The following is a 24,926-nucleotide window of genomic DNA, read 5'->3' on the forward strand; positions in this document are numbered from 1 at the left end:
TTTTAAAATTATTTCCATTCACAATCACAAAAGGTTAGATAATCTTATTGACAACGGGATCCATACTTCGTAACCTAATACAGCACATTTCGATACAGATTGCGCTGTTCCATCCCTTCACCACCAGGTGGCGACTAGCAGCCCACGTCGCACTCCTGGTTATCCCTGGCGGACCGGCTCCCGGGAGCGCGCACGTCCAGGAGTCCACGCCGATTGCGGGAGCTGTGGCCGCGCACGTCGGTCAGCTGCTGTTACGCTTCCTCACGTCGTCCATTCCCCCAGAAGACCCGGACCCATGTGGAAGCTGGTCCCCGTGGCGGGCCCGGCCCGAGGTAAGGGCGGAAGGGAGATTCCCCCGGGACTGTTTTCCCGGGAGCAGTTGCCGGGGGGAGAGGGGCCCCGAGGAGCGATGCTTCCGGTTCTTCTTGGCCTTCTCCCCGCCTTGCGGCGCCGCCTTCGTTCCCGCCCCGGGAGGCTGCGGAAGCGGGGTGTGGGGACCGCGGTGTCTTCCCGGGCAGCGCGGTGCTTTTGAACGCGGCTTTTGCGTGCGCGGTGGAGGGGGCGTGGGGCTCAGGGGCTGTCAGTGGCGTTGGCGTCCCTCACCCGGCCTACCGTCTAGTGGTCGGGGGTTGGGACCGGCTCTGACCCGGCTTGCAGGCCCTGCCGAATTGAGCCTTGGCCGGCCACTTGTTGCGTCCTCTAGTGTTTCGAGCTTTTGGCGAAACACGAGAATGAAGTTAACGCAGGCTAGACCGAGTGATGGCAACAGATGACTTTGTCTCGAGCGCATTGTTCAATCTTGCGAAAAACCGGCCATGACTCGGATAAGTGGCAACCACAGGAAAGCGTAATTTCAGTTTTGTTTTAGAGCCCTTTTTGTCATCAGAACTGACAAAGTAGATTTTTTGACTCGGATAAGTGGCAACCACAGGAAAGCGTAATTTCAGTTTTGTTTTAGAGCCCTTTTTGTCATCAGAACTGACAAAGTAGATTTTTTTTCTGCCGTGTATTTTCAGCCATGGCAGGTGGTTATGTCCCGTTAATTGGTTGCCTGGTGTGTCCGAGTCCTTGTTAAGCGGCTGTAGCCTATGATTAGGTGTCGCCCTTAGGCCAAAGACCTACCTCAGTTTACTAACAGTGTGTGAAGAAGGCCAAAACGAATGGTTAGGAAAGTAAGTACTATAAAGACTAAAGATGAAGGCATCACCGTGGACTTGGAGCCGTGCTGAGGTAGAACGTAAGCTGTTGGTGGGCGAGTACGATTCAGTTGCTTTCCAAGAACAGCCGTGCCCTGTGGCTGGCTCTCAGAGTTCCTGTAGCCAAGGTAGGTAGCAGTACAAAAATGCCTCTATCATCATTGGCCAGCATTCTTGACTTTTAGGCGAGTTTATCCGCCCTAATTACCCTACCACTCCGGTGATGGACTCCTGGGTTCCCATACAAAAACTCTACTAGCTTCCAACAAAATGCTTTTGCAACCCATAATTTGTGATTGCAACATTAACAAAACAAAACAAAACTAATAACATTTTCCCGCTTGTTTGAAATGCTATCTTTTACGTAAAAACAAAACTCCCCCCAAATACACACTTAAATCAGGGCTGAATTTTGCATTGATCTATGTTGTTTCTTCCTGATAACATACATTTTAATTACTATAGCTTTATGACGTAGCTTACCATCTGGTAGGGGAGGTTCTGTAATATTCATATTTTTCTTGACAGTTTTTTACATTTATTTCCCAGTGGATTTTTGAATCTATCAGGTTCCAGACGTAGTATTGGGAATTTTGTTGGGTAATGAATGAAATGTGTAAGTTAATTTGGGCAAGCATTGACACTGCTCAATATTGTTTTCTCTTTAGAAAATTCTAGAGTTTTCCATTTATCTAATCTTTTGCATTCTTCAGTGAGACTTTACCAGAAAACCCAAGTTTGATTTATATAAAGTTGATTATTAACATTTAAATAGTAAAATAAGAATATTGAAGTATTTGCCTGCATATATATGTGTATCTGGATGTGTGTCTATACATTTACTTTTTTTTTTTTTTTAATAGAACCATTCAGACTGTTGACTGGTGTTGAATACGTTGTTGGAAGGAAAAACTGTGGCATTCTAATTGAAGGGGATCAGTCAATCAGTCGAAATCATGCTGTGTTAACTGCTAACTTTTCAGTAACCATGCCGGTATGTTACTAATTTTATTTCACTAGTTTATATAGTAAGGGAGTTGAAATTACAGGATTACTTTGGTGGGTATGTGAGAGAGTTTGTAGGATTTTTAATTTCATAAAGGTGTTCTTTAAATGTTAAATACTTAACATTTTGGTAGTCGTAAAAATGATACTCGTTTAGTTTGATATGTGAAGTTTCTGTTCCCATGTTTTACTCTGTTGTAGTAATTTAGAAAGTCAAAGGAAGTAGAACACATTTATACTTACTTGATGAACATTACGTGTTTACTGTGTGTCCATCAATGTGCCAAGCCTGGCAGTGAAGCAGTGACAGACTGTCACACTCCTGCTTTATTTAAAATTTTTTGGTGGGGGGCGCCTGGGTGGCTCAGTCGGTTAAGCACCCGACTTCGGCTCAGGTCATGATCTCACGGTCCGTGAGTTCGAGCCCCGCATCGGGCTCTGTGCTGACAGCTCAGAGCCTGGAGCCTGCTTCGGATTCTGTGTCTCCCTCTCTGTCTCTCTCTCTGCTCCTCCCCCGTTCATGCTCTGTCTCTCTCTCTCTCAAAAATAAATAAACATTTAAAAAAAAAATTTTTTTTTTTAAAATGTTTATTTTTGAAAGATACAGAATGAGAACTAGTTGGGGAGGGACAGAGAAAGGAGACCCAGAATCTGAAGCAGGCTCCAGGGTCCATGGGGCTCAAACTCACAAACCACGAGATCTGAGCCGAAGTCAGAACTCCTGTTTTATTTAAAGAGTTTGTAAGCCATGTGAAGATAGGTATTTCCCATATAATGTAGGTTTTCACAGTGGGAATTGGTTTGTTTTATTAGGAAAAACAGCTGTTGCTTATGTCCCATAGCTCCTCTGAATGGCTTTCAGTTTGTTTTATTTGGTTAGTTGTTTTAGTTACAACTCTGGGTGTTGAAAGTAACATATATAAGTATATACATGTATATGTATATATATGCGCTCATGATAATGCTGGTGATAAGAAGAAAAGCCATTATCTTGAGCAAAGACTATATATCAAATGCTGTATCTGTTCAGTAATATTTAGGTTTTGTGTCTGTATTCTTTTAGGTATAGAAGAAGATTATTGTTAAAATTCCTAAAGGGAAAATAAAATCATTACTGCAGGTTAGAGACTCTACCCTTTTCTCATTGGACCATTTTTTACTATGTTATTTTGATAATGTAAAAAAAAAAAAAAAAAAAAAAAAACCCTTAGGAACGAAGCTGTCATGTGTGAAACAGACTATACAAAAACAAGGAATTGTCAAATGTGTGAAATTCAGGGGTCAGAAAAATCTCCACTGACTTACAAAAATGCATGTTCTAAGAGGGGTGATCCTGGAATTAAGACATTTGCCATTAATTTCTAGCTGAGTGATGATTCTATGCAGGTAACCAAAACAATAACTATTGCCTAATGTGTTAGGAAGTTAGCCATCTATCAATTACCTATTCAAAAGTTACCAGCTTTTTATTTTGAAACCTTTCCCCCCTGAGAATTATATTTACTGAGTGGTAAAAGACTTTAAATTAGGTATTGATTTTTTTCCCCCCAGAGTGAAACAGATGAAATTCCTATATTGACAATAAAAGATAATTCTAAGTATGGTACTTTTGTTAATGAGGAAAAAATGCAGAATGGCTTTTCCCAAGCTTTGAAGACCGGGGACAGAGTTACTTTTGGAGTGTTTGAAAGTAAATTCAGGTAAGGATTTTTTTAATTGATACTAAAAATGGATGGCTTTGCTTTGCACTACTCAAATTTTAAAGGACACGTTATTTATAGATAATAAATTGAAGACCGTCTAATTTAGTTCCTTCTTAGCATGTTAGTGAACTTTGCATCATGTGTGGTTAGTGCTCTTTGCCAATCATAGGTAGTGCCAAGGGTGAATAAGAGTGTGATTGGTCTCCGAGGACCTTAATGGGAGCTACATTTGTTTGATTCCACATCAATGAAAGCATAATGTTAACTTTGATCATTGTTTTTCCTAAGTGCAACTTAAGACTTAGGAAGTGATAATTTAACAAATTAGGAAGTTTAATAACATGTAAAAGTTAAAATAACACAATGTGACATGAGCTTAAAGTTTACAGTACTATAAGTTGCCCTTTCTGGAGCTATGATAATACAACTTTATGTAACTTATTCTCATTTACAGAGTAGAATATGAGGCTTTGGTTGCATGCTCTTCTTGTTTAGATGCTTCTGGGAAAACTGCTTTAAATCAAGCTATATTGCAACTTGGAGGACTTACTGTAAACAATTGGACAGAAGAATGTACTCATCTTGTCATGATATCAGTCAAAGTTACCATTAAAGTAGGTTGAATGCCTTGTTATTATGTTAAAATAAGTTCTTGAATTTAAGCTTACTCTCCCACTATACACAAGCCGTTTACTTTACAATTATCAGGGCTGTTAGTTGTGGATTTATATATGTTAATCCATGCGTTTGTATACCATATAGGCTAGAATGACTTTTCAGGTAACTTGTTTATTATTTGAGACAAGCAAAAGCACATAAAATTATATTTCAGGTTTTGATTTAGCATTTTAAAAATGACTTATGGTATACTTTTCACCAATAAGTTTATAGTTGATATCTTCAGTCTAAAAGCAAAGTGATGGAAGTCAACTGCCAGTCTCCGAAGTTAGCATCTCTAGTCTCTTCTATCAGACTGTCTTCCTCCAGCTCATCTCATGGTCTCATGCTCTCTTACTTAGTTTCTGTTTTGTATAATGCCCTAATCACAGACTTTCTAAGTTCTTATCAGTTAATATTATCTTCACAATCTAGAGACATGTATGTAGGTACACACCATTAGAAGGTGCCAGCTCTTCATTAAAGCAGTGATATATTTTGGTGTGTTTTCAGATTTTGCATCTTCATCAGATTTGGTCGTATCCAAAGCTAATTGAAGAATGACATTGGGAGGTGATTTGTCTCCTTTTAAACAGGTTGACTATAGATAATGTGGGATTGTTTTAGGTTAGTATCTATAGTGAAAAGCAAAAAATATTTAGATTCCTTTATTAGAGCAAAAATCCATTAATATTTAATGTAATTAGAATATATGTATTTTAGCTAAACAGGTATCATAGAGAAAGACTTGCTGCTTAGATTGAACCTCAGGTTAAACTTTTATGTTGGTGGGGTTATCTCTGATCAAGGATCATTCCATCTTTGCAAGTTTATGAAATCGATTTATAAATTCAGAGTGATTAACCTCCTGAGTACCAATTTATGCTAGTAAATCAAAATGTCCATTTATTAGCTTACCGTAAGGATGCACCTTTATAGTGACCACGTATTTATGTGTGGACTTCCTTGAAGGTATTAAGGGGACACAAGCCTCTTGGGGGTATTAAGGTACCTGAGAAGTGAAACTTAGGTAGTCATGCACTCACTTGGTGGTTATGAAATAAGAGCAAAGGCAGTTGGAAGGTCTTGAGAGAGATTTACTGAGTCTGTGACAGACCTGGAACTAGCATTCATTCACCAGAGTACACACTATTCCAGTGAGTGGGATACTAATGGCAGCGGTTATTAGAGAGTCACTGGATATACACCATCATTGACTTATAGAGCAGTCCTTTTTCAAATACTTTTGATCAGTCATGTGCCAAAAGAGAAAACCTAGTTATTGTATTCTTTTGGGGGTAAATTATCCAAAAGTACAAGTTACCTTAAATTTTTAAAATCATTAAATGTCAGAACCCAAAGGAAACTTAAGGAACATTCAGTTCAATTTTTATTTTCTGAAGAAGAAACTAAGGCGTGACCAATTAAATCCTTTGCCCAGGATCACATGTATTGGAGCTTACTCAGTCCAGTGTGAGTTGCACATCACTGCTTCCTGCCAGAAGTCAGTTATTTCACTCACATTTGAGGTTGGTGTATTCAGATTTCATTCTTGAGAGACACCCTAAGCTGCTTGCTCATATTTAAGTACTACCTCTTGTTATTAGAAACATATTTAGAAATTTTTCAGTTGGATTATTTCCTAAAGTTATGATGAATCTTGATTTTTATATTCAGTGGTATTTTCTAATCTTTTTCAGGTTTTGATATATTTGATGTTGATAGTTTAGTTCACTTGCTATTTGCGGTTTCTCCACCCTCACCCTCCCTGATCTCCATATATTTTGAGCTTTTATCCCTCCCCAAACTGTTACTTTTATTTACTTTCTCAAAAATACTTGAATCCATAGTTACAATCTGTTCAAAAGGCATTTTTTTAGGCAGAAAAGGTCTTAAAACTCATATTTATCTCTAGGGTACTTGATAGACTTAGTCCTACGATTTACTTTTTAATATTTAATGTCTTTTAAATTGGAATACATTTTAAAATTGATTTATATCTTATGTTCTGCCTTCCCTAAAGCAGGTTTTTTTTTTTTTTTAATTTTTTTTTAATGTTTATTTTTTGAGAGGGAGAAAGAGTGCAAGCAGGGGAGGGGCAGAGAGAAGGGAGACACAGAATCCGAAGCAGGCTCCTGGCTCTGAGCTGTCAGCACAGAGCCTGATGCAGGGCCCAAACTCAAAAACCATGAGATCATGACCTGAGCCGAAGTTGGATGCTTAACCAACTGAGCCACCCAGGCACCCCCCTCCCCAAAGCAGTTTTTAAATTAATATTGTAATTGGTGGCTTCTTAAAATCAAGTCATTCTATAGAGATTTGTATTACCAAAACTAAGTTAGTGGCCAAATATTGACTTGAATTTTATAGATTGTGGCTCCTTTATAAATTTAGAGAGATGAAAGGGAAAACATAATAGAACAGCCCCTTTGTAGTTTCTTAAAAAAAAAAAAAGAAAAGCTAGAACATGAGTGTATGTATTCACATATGTTTTCTTCTTTTCAGACAATATGTGCACTCATTTGTGGACGTCCGATTGTAAAGCCAGAATATTTTACTGAATTTCTTAAAGCAGTTAAGACCAATAAACAGCCTCCACAAATTGAAAGGTATATCCTATGTACATATTTTTAACTTATACTAGTTTATTAAAGGATATGATAAAGGATGCTAACCAACAGCCAGATGAAGACATGCACAGGGCAAGGTATGGGGAAAGGGCAAGGAGCTTGCACGCCCTCTCCAGGTGCACCACCCTCCCTGTACCTTCATGTGTTCACCAACCTGGAAATTCCTGTATTGTGCATTTTAAATGTAATAGGATGTACAGAATGTGATAGCACTGATTTTATGTAGTCTTAACATAAATTATAAAACATATAAATGTAAAACATAAAAACTCTTAAAGACTGTTTCAGGATATAGTGTTCAATTTTACAAAGTTTTTTTTGTTAGTATGTAAAGAACGGTTTGTTGTCTTCAATCTCAGTGAGTGAAACAAATGTGACATATATGCCAGTATTTTATTTATTTTTTAATTTTATTTTTTTTTAATTTACATCCAAATTAGTTAGCCTGTAGTGCAACAATGATTTCAGGAGTAGATTCCTTAATGCCCCTTACCCATTTAGCCCATCTCCTCCTCCCACACCCCCTCCAGTAACCCTCTGTTCTCCATATTTATGAGTCTCTTATGCTTTGCCCCCCTCCCTGTTTTTATATTATTTTTGTTTCCCTTATGTTAATCTGTTTTGTCCCTTAAAGTCCTCATATGAGTGAATTCATATGAGTTTTGTCTTTCTCTGACTAATTTCACTTAGCCTAATACTCTTCAGTTCCATCCACGTAGTTGCAAATGGCAAGATGTCATTCTTTTTGATTGCCGAGTAATAGTCCATTGTATATATATATATACCATGTCTTCTTTATGCATTCATCCATCAATGGACATTTGGGCTCTTTCCATATTTTGGGTGTTGTTGATAGTGCTGCTATAAACATGGGGGTGCATGTGTCCCTTTGAAACAGCACACCTGTATCCCTTGGATAAATACCTAGTAGTGCAGTTGCTGGGTCGAAGGATAGTTCTATTTTTAGTTTTTTGAGGAACCTCCATGCTGTTTTCCAGAGTGGCTGCACCAGCGTGCATTCCCATATATGCCAGTATTTAAACAAAATAGTTGAAGGACAGCAAATGGCACAGAGGTACAGTCCAGAGGCCACATGTTCCAGTGCCTGGCATCATGTATGCAGGAGCCCTGGAACTGTGTGGTGCAGCAATGTCATTCTGTGGAGTCACATAGTCCTGGGCTAGACTATTAATAGCACTGTGGCCTTGCGAATGAGCTTATTTCTTCTGAGCATCAGTTACCTCCTTTGAAAAATGAGATTAATATTTGTCCTGTATTTAAGTATTTAGGAGTGGTATTATTTTAAGTAATAGAGTATACAGAGTCTGAGGATGTTGCCTGGCACCATGATAGGTGCTTGTTAAAAGAAATGTTCCTAATTGCAATAATATCTGGTAGGATCTGTAGTAACTTTTATGATGATGATGGTGCTGGTGATGATGATTTTAGATAACTGCTAAATTTGTGAACCACCAGACTAAAGGATCTACCTACCATATATATTGTATTTCTGATGCTTTGAAGTAATATAAAGCTACAGTTGAGGAGGAAGATGTTTGGATTTTTATTTTCAGATTGCATGGTTGAATTGCTGGTGACTGTAAAAATGAGTAGGTGTTTTTAGTCAACCTAGCACATGAACATGCTTGGTTAAAATATATGTCTCTGGATTATAGCCTTTATGACATAATAGGTGTACTTTATAAGCTCATCTGAATCTCTGTAGGATAACTTTGAGTATTTGAGGCTTTAAAAATCTGAAATGTTAGGCAAGTTAAGAATTGTATTAGTATTTGTAAAATATCGTTACATAAACTATTTTGCCCAACACAGGTTTTGTGTGTGTGTGTGTGTGTGTGTGTGTGTGTGTGTGTGTGTGTGTGTTTTAGGGACTATTTGTATCTGATAACATGTGTCTGCTTTATTTTTTTTATGTATCTGCTTTTAAAAGTAACTGAAAGACATTTCTCCTTGTTTTTATTTTTCCCTTGGGAGGTTTCTTTTATATTGAGGTTAACTGATAATGTATTGTTTTTGGACTCTAGAAAGAGGTCCTTAGGTATTAAAATAGATGATTGTAAAACCTTTTTTGAATCCTAGACCCCTCTGAGAGCAACAAAACACTAGTCTTTCCTCTAGAAACTTCACTTACGTACTACCAACTTGCAAAGTATTTCAACAGAATCACATTTTTTCCCTGAAGCCTATTTGTGATCCTCCCTAGGGAACCCAATAAATCCTATAAGTAATGATCTTTGCTACAGATAATAAACAATTATTAATTCTGTATTACTTGGGAGTGGAGGGGTCTGATAGGTTTCTACTACTGATAATACATGTTTTATGGTCTTGAAGTTTTTAGGTTTAGTCATTGATTACTACTTATTGTTCAGACTCACTTAGGTGTGTTTAACCTGGATCTGTTTTTGAATTTAGGTTCGTCATAATTTTTTCTGGCTTTAATTTGTGACTCTATTAACTTAGATGACTATAATAAAACTTCTCAGCTATAAGGTTATTCAGTAATTTCTAATTCATTGTTAACCATGAAAAGCATTTACATTAGCCATGTTTGATAATGGCAACTGATCAAATTTTAATATTATTTTAAAATATGTAGTTTTTTGCCTTACTAGATTTGTGTACCTATTGGGATCCATTCTGATATCCTTGTTGAAGTCTTATTTGACTATATACTCAACTATCAAATTGAAAAAGGATTAAATTTAAATATTAAATAGGATGGGTTACAAAAGGTTTATGAAATTGTGGCTCTTTAATAAAATGTAACTACCTCTTAGTTCTGAAACAGCATTATCACTGGATTTAAAATAAGAGGTATAGTTTTGGGGTATCTGAGTGGCTCATTTGGTTAAGCATCTGACTTTCCGTTTTGGCTCAGGTCATGATCTCATGGTTTGTGAGTTTGAGACCTACATTGGGCTCTGCACTGACAGCACAGAGCTTGCTTTGGGATTCTCTTTCTCTCTCTCTCTTTGCCCCTGCCCCACTTCCTCCCTCCCTCCCTCCTTCCCTCTCTCTCTCTTTCTAAATAAATAAACTTTGAAAAAAAATTGAATAAGAAGTATATTTTTAACCTAACAAAAAGTACAATTCTATTTAGTGCGGTTATGTCTTCATCTTGGCACTGTTACTTATTCAGAGTAAGACAGAGTTTAAGCTTCATGTACCTGACATGATTTGTGAGATCTTACTTGCCTGTATTGTCATCAAAATACCAATGCTGATGAAGTCATTTTTAGAAGACTCCATTTAAAAGTACTGAATTTTGATTATTTATACTTTATTAAAGGAAGCTCATTAAAATATTGTATATTTTGTGAATGTTAAGAAATGACCCCTTAGAAAAGAGAAGGAGTTACCTTTTGTTTTAATTTTTAGTCTCTCATATTGTGGAGTGCCCTCTCAGTTACTATATTTCAAATAACAAGCATTGTGTTTGGGAAAACACTGTTGGGAGAAAATTAGTATATGCATTCATATGCAACTTGCTGAATGTGCCAAGAATACAAGGCCCTGACCACCCTCTATACCCAGACCACTTCTCATGGTTTGCAGTGAGAAGCCTTGAGGGAAGAAGTAATGTCCCTCCAGGCACAAAGAACAGGTCTCCTTATAGCTTGCTGTGAAACTGAGTGGATTCTTAAGTTCAGTGTTCCTCTCTCCTGTAACACAACTTACTGTTTGTGCCTTTTATACTGTACCCACAGGACTGGTCTGAGAGGAGATATGCTACAAATACGCTGAGGCTTGCTGCTCACTTTGTCTCTGACCCAGGAGTCTTGTGTCTTCTGCCCACATCCAAGAAACAGGAACAGGCTGTTGGCTTGTAATCAAATATCAGACCCAAGAAACATGTTAGTCTGGAACAGTCTTAGTTTAGGAAGTTTATGGAGTTGACTGTATGTAATCAATCAAAATTCAAGGCAAAGAAATTTAACATACAGCAGAAATTTTTTACTGGCGATAAAACCTCACATTTACAAGTTGTGTATGTCAGTGTAATTCAAGCCTTTTAAAGATCACCAAAAGAAAGCTGTATAGTAAGTTCTTATACAAATCATGAACATATGCCTATGGGACTAATGAAATAAAGAGCCATCCAGATGTTGGGCAAATGAACATTGTGGCTTGAGATACAGTATTTTTGGCCAGAATTGTATGTGAATTGAGAAAAATTCTGTATTTGGATAATCTTGAGACAAAAATGAAGATGATGTGCTTTGAGTTAGCTGAAATTTATTGAAGATGATGTAAAGAATTTAAAAAGTCATAGAATGTACATAGGGAAAGTCAGGATTTCTAGACTAATACTTTATAGAATTTGTGAATTATATGTAGTAGTTACTATATAATAAAACATAACTATTTGTAGCTCTTGAAGCTTCCATAGAAGTGGGCCAAATTGTTTTAATTTTTTCATTATAGAAAATGGAGATTAGATTATATTTGTGGTAGCCTAGTATTCAGAGACCTTGATCTCTCCCAAGTTAATTTACTCTTTTCCAAAGTTTTTACTAGCTATCAAATCACTGTAGTCTCAGAAATGCTTTAAAACTTCTAGAATGTATTGCTTCAGAAATACTGATTTTTAGTAGTGATTTCTCACTTTATGTTTGTTTTAATTTTTTTAGTGTTTATTTATTTTTGAGAGACAGAGACAGTGCGAGTGGGAGAGGGGCAGAGAGCGAGAGGGAGACACAGAACCGAAGCAGGCTCCAACCTCTGAGCAGTCAGCACAGAGCCCGTTGCAGGGCTCGAACTCACGAACTGAGATCATGACTTGAACTGAAGCCGATGCTTAACAGACTGAGCCACACAGCCGCCCCAAGTTATCTCACGTTTATTATTAGTTTCCTTTCTTGTTCTCATCCATACACTATTAAAGAGAAAAAGACTTCTCTGGGTATGTAAAGTTCAGAACATAGTGTATTATTTATCACTATATTATCAATTGTTTCTATACATCATATGCATACATATATATGTATTGTACATGACTCCAGCATTTGGTTAGATTCTTCACAATACAGTGATGTATTTTTTTTTTAAGATCAGTCTTACTGAGTGGCTCAAATTTCCCAGTGTTTTTAAAAGAAAACTAAAATACATTTTTTCAGTACCAGAATTTTTTAGTTTTTTATTAACGTTTATTTTTGAGAGAGAGAGTACAGGTGAGGGAGGGGCAGAGATGGGAGGGACACAGAATCCAAAGCAGTCTCTGCCATCAGCACAGAACCCGACACAGGGTTTGAACCTACAAACCATGAGACCATGAACTGGGCCATAGTCAGATACCCAACTGACCAAGTCACCCAAGCACCCCTTCAGTTCCAGAAATTTTATTTTATTTTATTTTATTTTATTTTATTTTATTTTATTTTATTTTATTTTATTTTATTATTTTTTTAAATTTTATTTTTAAATTGACATCCAAGTTAGCATATAGTGCAACAATGATTTCAGGAGAAGATTCCTTAGTGCCCCTTACCCATTTAGCCCATTCCCCCTCCCACAGCCCCTCCAGCAACCCATATTTAAGAGTTTGTTCTCCATATTTGAGTCTTTTATGTTTTTGTCCAGTCCCAGAATTTTAATGGTCAAATTTATATATTGAGGAAATTGAGGGATGTTTATACTTTTAATTTAGTAGATGAGTTTTTAATTTATATTTTGTACTATCAGTTTATTTATTAACAAATATTTCTGAATGCCTACCATGAATTAAGCAAGATAGACCTGAGGATATAGTGATGAGCCAAAAAGCATTACAGTTTGTCTTTATGGCACTTGGTAGAAGAGCCAGATACTGAAAAATGACACATTAAAGTTAGGACTCTGGTAGTGCCATCAGGGAAAACAAAGGGTGTATCACGCTCCTGTCTTTAGGAGCCTGGCTCAAGGTTTAACAAATGTTCGCTTCTTTTTTGTTCGTTTAATGTTTATTTTTGAGAGAGATAGAGCGTGAGCAGAGGAGGGGCAGTGAGAGAGGGAGAGAAAGAATCCCAAGCAGGCTCCACCCTGTCAGTGCAGAACCCCACAGGAGGCTCGAACTCATAACTGTGAGATCACGACCTGAGCCAAAACCAAGAGTTGGATACTTAACAGACTGAGCCACCCAGGTGCTCCAACAAATGTTCACTCGTTATTGAACTAAACTACAGTTAACTGATCTTTGGGTACAATAAACCACTATTTGTGGCAGAATTAAGAAAGTATGAATAACACAATGGTGTATGTAGATAATTTAAAAATCATTTTATGTCGTTGGAAAGCAGTAAGACTCTCACATCTCTTTAGTCATATGTATGTGTTGAACGTACGTACCATTTTTGCCTGGGTATGGCTCCATCTTCCAGTGTTAACATTACTGTGCATACTCATTTCGTAAACGAGCCCTTGTGTGTAAGTGAAGTGTTAATTGCCTTTCACGCTGAAAGAAGAGTGAAATATGGGAGAATTCTTGTTAAAAGGGAGAGGATAAAAGGCATATTAAAAATTTTTCTTAGGGGCGCCTGGGGCTCAGTCGGTTAAGCTTCTGACTCTTGGTCTCAGCTCAGGTCTTAATCTCAGGGTCTGATTTCAAGCGTCCTGTTGGGCTTCATGCCCTTTTTAAAAAAAAAAAATTTAACACTTAAAATTGTTTTCATTATTCTCTGTGTAACTTTAAAAGTAAATAAAGGGGCACCTGGGTGGCTCAGTCGGTTAAGCAGCCGACTTCGGCTCAGGTCACGATCTCGCGGTTGGTGAGTTCGAACCCCGCGTCAGGCTCTGTGCTGACAGCTCAGAGCCTGGAGCCTGTTTCAGATTCTGTGTCTCCCTCTCTCTGACCCTCCCCCAGTCATGCTCTGTCTCTCTCTGTCTCAAAAATAAACGTTAAAAAAAAAAAAGTAAATAGAATTTTAAAGTCACTTATCTAGAAAAATCAGAGTAATGCAGTGGGTTGCATTTCATCCTGTTGGCTAAGTCAGCTTTTGCCCGCAGATAGCTCATTTGAGATTGCAAGTTCTAGGAATCATAATTTTAGAACATCTGTTGTAGCAGGTTGAAACATGTACATTTGTGGTTTCAATCAGTTATCAGAATTTTTAAAAATTGTTTAATCATGACTTAGCTGACTTTGTGAAATATGTATGTGGCCAAGGAAGACTCTAAGGGAAGAAAAAATATGTAAAGAAATTAGTTCTAAAATGGGGGATGGTGAGGGGCACCTGGGTGGTTCAGCAGTTAAGCATCTGACTCAGCCCAAGTCATAATCTCACAGTTCATGAGTATGAGCCCTGTATTGGGCTCTGTGCTGTCAGCTTAGACCCTGGAGCCTGCTCGTGATTCTGTCTCTCCCTCTATCTGCCCTTCCTCTGCTCATACTCTCTCAAAAATAAACATTCAAAAAAATTTTTTTTAAATGTGGGATGGTGATCCTCATGACCAAAATATTTTTACTACATTGACTGTTTGCTCTCTGCAGATGGTTAATTCTTGATTTTTTAGTGACTAATTGTCCAGGTTGTGAATTTCCCCTGTCCTGCATTGTCTCCTCCTCATCACTATGCTGTGTTAGTAAATTATTTTTATTTAAGGTTTTATTTTTATTTAGAACAGTTTTAGGTTCATAGCAAAATTGAGAGGAAGGTACAGAGGTTTCCCACGTACCTCTCATTTCTACACATGAATTGCCTGCCCCCTTTAGGGTATTCTCCATCAAAGTGGCACATGTGTTAAAGTTGACAAGCCTACATTGACACATCATAATCACCCAAAGTTCATAGTTTACATTAGGGTTTACTCTTGGTGTTGTACATGTGGTGGGTTTTGATAAATGTGTAATGACATGTATTCATCATTATAGTAGTATTTACATTGCCCTGAAAACCCTCATTGTTCCCACTCCCCCAGCTTCCAGCCACCACTGATCTTTCACTGTCTCTGCCTTTTACAGAATGTCATATATAGTTGGAATGATACAGTAGGTAGCCTTTTTAGAATGGCTTTTTTCACTTAGTAATATGCATTGAAAGTTTGACCATGTCTTTTCATAGCTAGATTGCTCATTTCTGTTTAGTGCTGAATAATACTCCATTGTTTGAATGTACTACAGTTATTCATCCATTCACCTACTGAAGCACATCTTGGTTGCTTCCAAGTTATGGCAATTAAGATACAGCTGCTGTCAGGGCACCTGGGTGGCTCAGTTGGTTAAGCGTCCAACTCTTGGTTTTGGCTCAGGTCACAATCTCATGGTTTGTAAGTTTAAGCTCCACATTGGGATCTGTGCTGACAGTGCAGAGCCTGCTTGGGATTCTCTCTCTGTTCTCTGCCCCTACCCAACTTGTGCGCTCTCACGCTCTCTCTCAAAATAAGTAAACTTGAAAAAAAGGAATAAAGCTGCTGTTGACATGCATGTGTGGGTTTTTGTATGGGCATGCGTTTTCAGCTCTTTTGGATAAATATCAGGGAGTGTGATTGCTGCATTGTACAGTAAGGATGGGTTTAGTTTTTGTCAGAAAGTACCAAACTGTCTTTCAAAGTGACTTTGCCATTTTACATTCCCACCAGCAATGAATTAAAGTTCCTGTCATGCCACGTTCTCATGAGCTTCTGGTGGTGTCTGTGTTCTGGATTTTGGCCATTCTTTTATGTGTGTAGCAGTATCTCGTTCTGATTTGCATTTCCCTGATAACATGATGTTGAGCATCTCATTATTTGCTATCTCTGTATTTCTTTGGTGAGGTAGCTGTTAAGATTTTGGCTCATTTGTTAATCAGGTTGTTTTCTTACTGTTGAGCTTTGAGAGTTCTTTGTATATTTTGTATAACATTCCTTTATCAAATGTGTCTTATGCAAGTATTTTCTCCCAGTCGCTGGTTTGTCATCCATTTTCTTGACATCGCCTTTCACAGCAGAAAATTTAAATTTTAATGAAGTCTAGCTTACCAGATATTTCATTCATAGATCATGTTTGATGTTGTATCTAAAAAGTCATTGCCATAACCAAGGCCATCTGTATTTTCTCCTATGTTATCTTCTAGGAGTTTTATTTTTATATTTAGGTCTATGATTCATTTTGAGTTAATTCTTGTGAAGACTGTAGGGCCTGAGTCTAGATTTGTTTTTTGTTTTTCTGTTTTTTTGGTTTTTTTTTTTTTTTTTTTTTGCATGTGAATGTCCAGTATCATCATTGTTGAAAACACTGATCTCGGGACTCCTAAGTGGCTCGGTCAGTTAAGCATCCAACTTCAGCTCAGGTCATGATCTTGGGGGTTCATGAGTTCAAGCCCCGCATCGGGCTCTGTGCTGATAGGTCAGAGCCTGGAGCCAGCTTCAGATTCCATGTCTCCCTCTCTCTCTGCCCCTCCCATTCTCATTCTCTCTCCCTCTCTCTCTCAAAAAACAAAACAAAACAAAACAAAAAAAAACCCTTTAAAAAAAAAAAGGAAAGACTGAACTCCTGTATTGTCTTTGTTCCTTTGTCAAAGATCGGTTGAGTATATTTATGTGAGTTTGTTTCTGGGCTCTCTAGTCTCTTGTCTATTTTTTCATTATACCAGACTGTCTTGATTACTGTAATTTTATAATAAATCATGAATTTGGGTAGTATTAGTACTTTGTTCTTCCTTAATATTGTGTTGGGCCTTCTGGATCTTTTGCCTCTCCATGTAAATTTTAGAATCAGTTTGTCAGTATCCACAAAGTAACTTGCTGGAAATTTTATTGGGATTATGTTTAATCTATAGATCAAGTCGGGAAGAACTAATATCTTGACAATATTGAGTCTTCTTATTCATGAATATTAATAATTAGTAATTTTTACTTGAAAGTGGATAAGCTGAAAGGCTGGTCCATTATGAATTGTTGTAGCAAAAGATTTGATTATGTAGAAAGTTGGAACTGTGGAAGGCTTAAGAATTATCTGTTGATTTTGCTTCTGTATTTTCTTCTTTTCCCTCATTTTCATGGATGATTAAGGTGTTCTTACAGCATTATGTTAAAGAGCTAAAAGATTGTGTTTTTTAATCTCACTTTGGAAGTTTTATTTAAACTGACAAAAATAAGTTTTAAAATTTCCTGAGCTTCTCCAATGGACTTATAATAAAACACAATAGTAGTTCACAAAATTAGATGTGAACATTAACACACATTGGTTCCCAGGAAACCCGAGATGCCAATAGAATTTGATCTTTATGGACATTGTCTTTTTCAGCCTTTTGTAATTCACTAACTTGTTTGATTCATGTTTATTAAATTGTATTTTATGATTGTCTACCCTTGGATTATATTTTTTCAGAAAATAGAGAACAGTTCTGCTATTTTATGTGGCATGTGTCACAATTTTTCTAGATGCTTTTTGCCTTTTTGTCCCAGATAAAACTTTAAAAAAAAATGTTTTTTCATGGTGTTATGGAAATTAAACCTTTCTAGTGTCTCGATAGCTACTCTGCTTACAAATTTAACAGTATACATACAGAATAGTATATAATTAGAATATTCTTAAAAAATTTTTTTTTTACAGCTTTTACCCACCTATTGATGAACCAGTTATTGGAAATAAAAACATTGATCTGTCAGGACGACAGGAGAGAAAGCAAATCTTCAAAGGGAAAACATTTGTATTTCTAAATGCCAAACAGGTAATGGGCTAAATTTTCCTAAAGAAGATGTTATAAACTAGGATAAATTAATAACGTTAACAGTAGTAAATGCTTTTTTTTGAGATTTTGTATAGAAGCGCGAAGTGAAATAAACTGCCCAGGCACCAGAACTTTCCCATTGTTGATGTATATGATTATGGTATTTCTTGACATATATTAATTGGATAATTAAGGCTATGTTAATATATAAGTGGGGGAGTGGGGACAGAAAACTGATTTAAGTCCTTACTTGGTCAGTTAGTAAACGGGTGTTGAATGTCTTATATGTGCCAAAATGGGCATTCAAGGAGTTTAAGTTGTAGGTGCAAAAATGCAGGCAAACCCACAGAGCACTGTGAATTATGATAAAGAAGTGCAAACAGCGTAACAGTTCCACAGCTGAAGAGATACCTGGTGAACCAGGGATTTTCTGAGAGGACGCTCAGATTGTCTTCTCAAAAAATAGAATCAATTGTACTTTTATGTTACTTCCCTAATAGAGATGAATGGATAAAGAATATGTGTGTACATACATGTACACATACCTGCGTGTGTGTGTGTGTGTATACACATCACTGAGCCGTAAAACAAAGAATGAAATCTTGCCATTTGCAACAACATGGATGGGTCTAGAGTATAATGCTAAGCAAAATAAGTCAGAGAAAGACAAATACAGTATCATTTCATTCATATGTGAAGTTTAAGAAACAAAACAGATGAGCAAATGAAAAAGACAAACCAAGGAACAGATTCTTAACTGTAGAGCACAAACTGATGGTCACTAGAGGGGAGGAGGTGGGGGTGAAATAGGTGATAGAGGACTAAGGAGTACACTTGTCATGATGAGCACTGGGCGATGTGTGGATCACTATGTTGTACACCTGAAACTGATATAACACTGTTCACTATGCTAGAATTAAAATAAATTTAAAAAAAGAATGTACTCAAAAATTGGGGCTATTTCATTACTTTTTGTTTCCATTTTTAGCATAAAAAGTTAAGTTCAGCAGTTATTTTTGGAGGAGGAGATGCTAGGTTGATATCAGAAGAAAATGAAGAAGAAGATAGTTTCTTTTCAGCTCCTGGAATTTGTGTTGTTGATGTAGGAGTAACAAATTCACAAACTCTAATTCCTGACTCTCAGAAAACATGGATTCACTCAATTATGGATATGCTCCAAAGGTACAGAATGATTCTTTATTTAAAAAAAAAAAGCAATTTTATCTATAACTGAAAATTTATTGTAACTTAGTATGCTAGAAATAGAATATCTTTATAACAAACACAAATGTAAGTTTTTTTTTCTGAAATTGCCTAGAACTGAAATGTATTTGTTCTTTGGTCAGTGCATATAAAAATCTTAAGTCCTGTCATATAGGCTACCATGCAAAAGCAAGAAAAAATGCTATATATTCAATAATAGGATTTGTAGTGGGGAGAGAGGGTGCGAAAGAGATAAACAAAGGGTTTTTTTCTTAAACTTTTTATTGATATTAATGATCTTAGCATTGTTGAAGCTTAAAAGTATTGTAAAAATGTCAGGCTTGGCAATCTGCTGACCAAATTTCTATTCACCTACCAAAAAGTAGTTACGGCGTAGGGTATTTAATATATCTAAAAAGTCCATAGCTATTCCCTACAATACTCATTTTTCCTGTCCCAATAGTCCTTCTACCCATGGAGATTGATTTTATTTATATGTTTGCTGAAACAAAAGTTAATATTTCAGTCATCTGTCCCATAAATATTTTATTTTTTTTTAATTTTTTTTCAACGTTTTTTATTTATTTATGGGACAGAGAGAGACAGAGCATGAACGGGGGAGGGGCAGAGAGAGAGGGAGACACAGAATCGGAAACAGGCTCCAGGCTCTGAGCCATCAGCCCAGAGCCCAACGCGGGGCTCGAACCCACGGACCGCGAGATCGTGACCTGGCTGAAGTTGGACGCTTAACCGACTGCGCCACCCAGGCGCCCCTATAAATATTTTATTTAATGGAGATGTAGTAACTGCTACAAAAAGAAAATACTTGTATAAAAACGGTGATATCTTGCTACTACATCCAGAATTTACTATTGTTTTCATATTGTTTAGGCACTGGGAATAGTGGTAAACAAGGTGGCTGCGGTCCCTGCCACCATTGGAGCTTACTGTCTAGAGGGAAAGACAGATTAAGACAAGTAACCAGATAATTACAAATGTGTATAAAGGAAGTGGAATAACAAGGCAAGGGGAAGAAGTTTATTTTAAATAGCATAAAGAAGAGAAGGCCTCTTTTAGACCATACTTTACCTATGACCAGTCTTTGAAAGCCAGGCAAAACAGCAGTAGTGAAAGCTATGCTTACAGAATACTGTATAGCAGATCCTGTCCTAAGAGTTTTAACGTATATAAAGACATTTAATCCTCACACAACTCTGTGTATTATCTACTGTTATGGTACCCATTGTATAGATAAGACAAAAGGGGTAGAACACAGGGAGTGAGCAAGAGCCAGGATGTGAACCCAGGCAGCCTGGATACAGAGTGCATGCTCTTCACCATTACATCTCACTGCTTCTCAGCATGTACCGTGACCCCGAGGTAAGAAAGTAGCTAGAGTACAAAGTTGATCAGAGGCTGGTGCCTTCATCATACGGTGACATTTGGCCCCATTACAGTTTGGTTTTGGAGGGAAGGCAGTTTTATAATTTGAGAAAGACCGACACTTAAGGTAACATGTGTCCACTTAGTCCAAGCCACTGATAGTCATTGAACGTGCAGTTAGATCAGGCAGGTGGCCAGTAAAGCCAGCTATTAACTGAATTTCAGACAAGACAATGCTGGGATTGGCTACTGCCATAGTTATATTGATTAGTTGTAAAAAGTGGGTATTGGACATCAGTGGTTAAAATTAAATACCTTGTGAAGAAAATTTCAAAGTCTAAGGGAAATGATTTTTGTCCTTGCTAAGGTACATTCCCAGTATCTTAGCTCAAATTTGGGAACTCTTCCTGTTACTAATTTAGTTATCTTCTCTTTATCCTTTCCTCCTCTTTGCCTTTTCCTCTCTTCACCTGTTGCACAGTTTTGCACAAAATTGGATGAGTCTTAATCCTTGGTTCATGGTACACTGTCATCATGGAATCATAACTAATACAACTTAATTTTGTTCACTAGTTAAGTAGTTATTTATTTTTTTATTTTTTAATGTTTATTTTTGAGAGACAGTTGAAGATACAGAATCCAAAGCAGGCTCCAGGCTCTGAGTGGTCAGTACAGAGCCCGACACAGGGCTCAAACTCACAAACCGCAAGATTATGACCTGAGCTGAAGTCAAGAAATTTAACCGACTGAACCACCCAGGCACCCCAGTAGTATTTTAAATTACATAATAAATATCTGAGAATCTGCTCTGCAGAATACAAGCTAGGTACTTGAAAATAACCTACCTCTAAAATAGGATACTCCTAGCCCACTGTCCCCCCTACGTGGGATAACTATCTTCCTGAATCCTTTGCTTATCATTTTATATACAGTTTTATTGTTTTTTAATATATTCCTAAAATATGTGTATGTATGTTTTAGTTGATTTAACTTGATAACCTGGTCCTCATACTGCATGTAATCTTTGGGGATTTTTTTCACTTGATACATTGCTAATAAGAATTCATCCATTTTGTTGCATGTTGCTGTAATTTGTTTTGATGGTAAAATATGTTTCATTGTGCGAATAGACCACAGTTCATTCATTTTTTCCACATTGAAAAATACCTTATTTCTGGTTTTTATTATTGTAAACATTGCTATTAAGATCATTTTTTATATTTCCTGGTTGTACTTAATGCAAGATTTTATTTGGAGAATATTCTTAGGGTTAGGACTGCTGGGTCATGGGTTATGTGAACACTCAACACTCCGGAAATTCTTTTCCGCTTTATACTTCCACCCACGGTATATAAAAGATCAAGTAGATGCACATTGTTTTCAACACTTGATATTTTTAGACTTACCATTTTTGTTAATTGAATGGATGTATATTCATGTCTTAAGATTTTGATTTCTATTTTTCTCATCACCAGTGAGAAACATTTCTTTCTAATGTTTATTGGACATCTGTCTTTCCTGTTCTGAAATAGCTGTTCATGTGTTTGACCTCATTTTCTATTGGTGTAATTGTTTTGTTTTTTTAAATATGGATTTTTCAGTTGTGTGTGTGTATGAATGTGTTTTAGTTCTATACAATTTTATCACATTTGTAGGTTCATATATTCACCACCTTAGTCAAGACACAGAACAGTTCCATCACCACAGGGATCCCTCCTGTTGTTCTTTTATAGCCACACCCACTTCCCTCCCTCCTTTCCTCTCTCCGTCCTCACTTCCCACTCCATGTTCCCAAATCCTGGCAAACCACTAACTTATTCTCCACTTCTAAAATTTTGTCTTTTAAAAGAATGTTGTATAAATGAAATCATATAGCATATAATCCTTAGGACTGGGCTGCTTATTTAGCATAATTCCTTGGAGATTCACCTAAGTTGTGCGTATCAGTCATTCATCCTTTCTTATTGCTCATTAGTGTTATGTATAAATATATGTATATACTACGGTTTGTTGAGTCATTCTATTGAAGGACATCTACATTTTTCCAGTCTTTGTCAAAAATGAAACCTGTATAACCATACATGTACAAGTAAGTTTCTTTTGAATATAAGTTTTTATTTCTTTGGGATAAATGCCCAAGAGTACAATTCCTGGATCATGTGGTAATTGCATATTTGTATGCTCTTCTTTTTTATTTGTATAAGTTCTATATATTTCTCAATATTATTCCTTTTTTCACTTGTATGTATTGCAAGATCTTTTACCACTTTGTCATTAGTGTTTTACTGGTGATACGTGAAAGCCCTTAATTTTAATATACTAAAAATTAACATTAAATAACCTTTTCTTTCTTAGTGCTTTTTGTATTTTAAGAAATCTTTCTAGGGGTGCCTGGGTGGCTCAGTCAGTTAAACGTCTGACTTCACCTCAGGTCATGATCTCACAGTTTGTGAGTTCAAGCCCCGCATCGGGTTCTGTGCTGACAGCCTGGAGCCTGCTTCGGATTCTGTGTCTTCCTCTCTCTCTGTCCCTTCCCCACTTGTGCTCTGTCTCTCTCTGTCTCTCAAAAATAAATAAATGTAAAAAAAAAAAACTTAAGAAATCTTTCTGTTCTTAGATTAAAAAGATATTCACCTATGCTTTTTACTAATTTGTTGCTAGTGTTTTGATATTTTGTTTTTGAAATTTATTTTTAATCTATCTGGAATTGATTCTGTTTTATACCAAAGTTCCATACATGCATAGGGATGCTTTTGGCTTTATTCCATTGGTCTCTATGTCTGTTCTTGTACCAACACCACATTTACTACATTGTTTTAATTACTATAACATCAAGTCCTCATAATCTACTATGGTAAATCTTTCTGCTCTTCTTTAGAATCGTCCTGTCCATTCTTTGCTCTGTATTTTTCCATATACATTTTGAGTCATCTTCAGAAACTTTGCTGGGATTTTGATTAGGAATGCCATTGAATTTACAAATCAATTTGGGGAGAATTAACAATTTTTATAATTTCCCTATAGACATCATGAGTACCTTTTATTAGATTTATTCCTCGGTACTACATATTTTTTGGTAGATATTATATGTCTGGTAAGTGGAACATAAATATGTTGTTTCTAATTACATTTTCTAACATAAATTCAGTACTCATTTAGATATTACTCTTATATCCTGTTACTTTTGTTAGCCTCCCCTTTATTTCTAATGTATCTGCGGTCTTTTTTTTTTTTTTTTTTGTAAAAATCCTCATCTGTAAGTAAAGTTTTTGTCCTTTTTTTTAGATCCTTATACCTCTGATACTTCTCTCCTTTTCTATCTTTCTCTGTTCATACCTACTGGAACCTCTAGAGTAGTGTTGAATTAGGGTTAGTAGCCACATTTATCTCACTATTGACTTTAAAAGGATTGTGTTTCCCCATTTAGGATGACATAGTATCTGTGTAGCATTTTTAATTATATGTTAAAAATGTTTTTATTTTATGGAGCTAAATTTTATAACTAATTTACATAATTTACAGTTTCAAAAAAGGGTAATAAAATATCAATTTTGAATTACCTGAATTATAAATAGATATGTGATCACTTGATTATAATACTTTATTTTTTTTAATATTTTTAAAATATATTTTGAATGTTTTTTTATTTTTGAGGGTGAGAGACTCAGAGTGTGAGCTGGGAAGGGTCAGAGAGAGCGGGAGACACAGAATCCGAAGCAGGCTCCAGGCTCTGAGCTGTCAGCACAGAGCCCGATGCGGGGCTCGAACTCACAAATGGTGAGATCAGACCTGAGCCGAAGTCGGGCACTCAACTAACTGAGCCACCCAGGAGCCCCATAAAATTTTTTTGTTTTCAAAAAATGGTTTTATTATTTTGAGAAAGAGAGCGTGTGCACACAGAGGAGGGGCAGAGAGAGAATCCTAAGCAGGCTCCACACTGTCAGCACAGAGCCCAGCACAGAACTCAGTCTCACGAACCATGGCATCATGACCTGAGCCGAAATCAAGAGTCAGATGCTTAACTGACTGAGCCACCCAGACGCCCCTATTCTGCTTTAAAAATATATTTTAATATGGTATTGTCATAATTGCACATACGGTTGAATTTTATTTACATAAACCTAGGACGTAAACAAAATGTTTAGCATTTGAAAAAGACTTTTTAAACTACAACCACTTAAAACATCTTTACAATAAGCATTTAAAGGAGTTTTATAGTTCTTAAAGTCTGAGGTAGAGTTTCTATATGGTAGTTATTGTTTCATTCACAGAAAACAGAAGGTACGTACCGTTCACTGTATGATTCTTTAATAAGTTTGCTTAATACATGTAAATTTGGTAAAATGATTTTATTTACTAAACTTTAAATTATAAAACATGTATAGATACAGCTTATGATAGTTCTTTGTAGTTTTCTCTCTCCTTCCCTGTCTACCGTCTTCTGTCTCTCAAGTTTTATCTTTGGATCCTAGTATTAGGTTTGCTTATAAAAATTTCTTT

General features: G+C 36.6%; 1 protein-coding gene across 6 annotated transcripts in view; it reads left to right on the forward strand.

Annotated features, from left to right (window-relative positions):
• The first annotated feature begins 228 nt into the window (after positions 1 to 228).
• NBN (nibrin) overlaps positions 229 to 24,926 on the forward strand; it is a 51,302-nt gene continuing 26,604 nt past the window's right edge. The window contains exons 1-7 of one of the 6 annotated variants that reach the window (XM_030303725.1): positions 229 to 332; positions 2,060 to 2,190; positions 3,753 to 3,901; positions 4,359 to 4,518; positions 7,067 to 7,170; positions 17,723 to 17,840; positions 18,829 to 19,022. In XM_030303725.1, coding sequence (XP_030159585.1) covers positions 296 to 332; positions 2,060 to 2,190; positions 3,753 to 3,901; positions 4,359 to 4,518; positions 7,067 to 7,170; positions 17,723 to 17,840; positions 18,829 to 19,022 — 893 coding nt within the window. In that variant the 5' untranslated portion in view covers positions 229 to 295. Of the gene's footprint in view, positions 333 to 1,081; positions 1,325 to 2,059; positions 2,191 to 3,264; positions 3,322 to 3,752; positions 3,902 to 4,358; positions 4,519 to 7,066; positions 7,171 to 17,722; positions 17,841 to 18,828; positions 19,023 to 24,926 lie in introns of those variants that run through there. The other 5 variants (XR_003966183.1, XM_030303726.1, XM_030303723.1 and 2 more) reach the window with 5 other exon arrangements.

This window comes from Lynx canadensis, chromosome F2 (assembly GCF_007474595.2).
Source record: "Lynx canadensis isolate LIC74 chromosome F2, mLynCan4.pri.v2, whole genome shotgun sequence".
Taxonomy (NCBI): Eukaryota; Metazoa; Chordata; class Mammalia; order Carnivora; family Felidae; genus Lynx; species Lynx canadensis.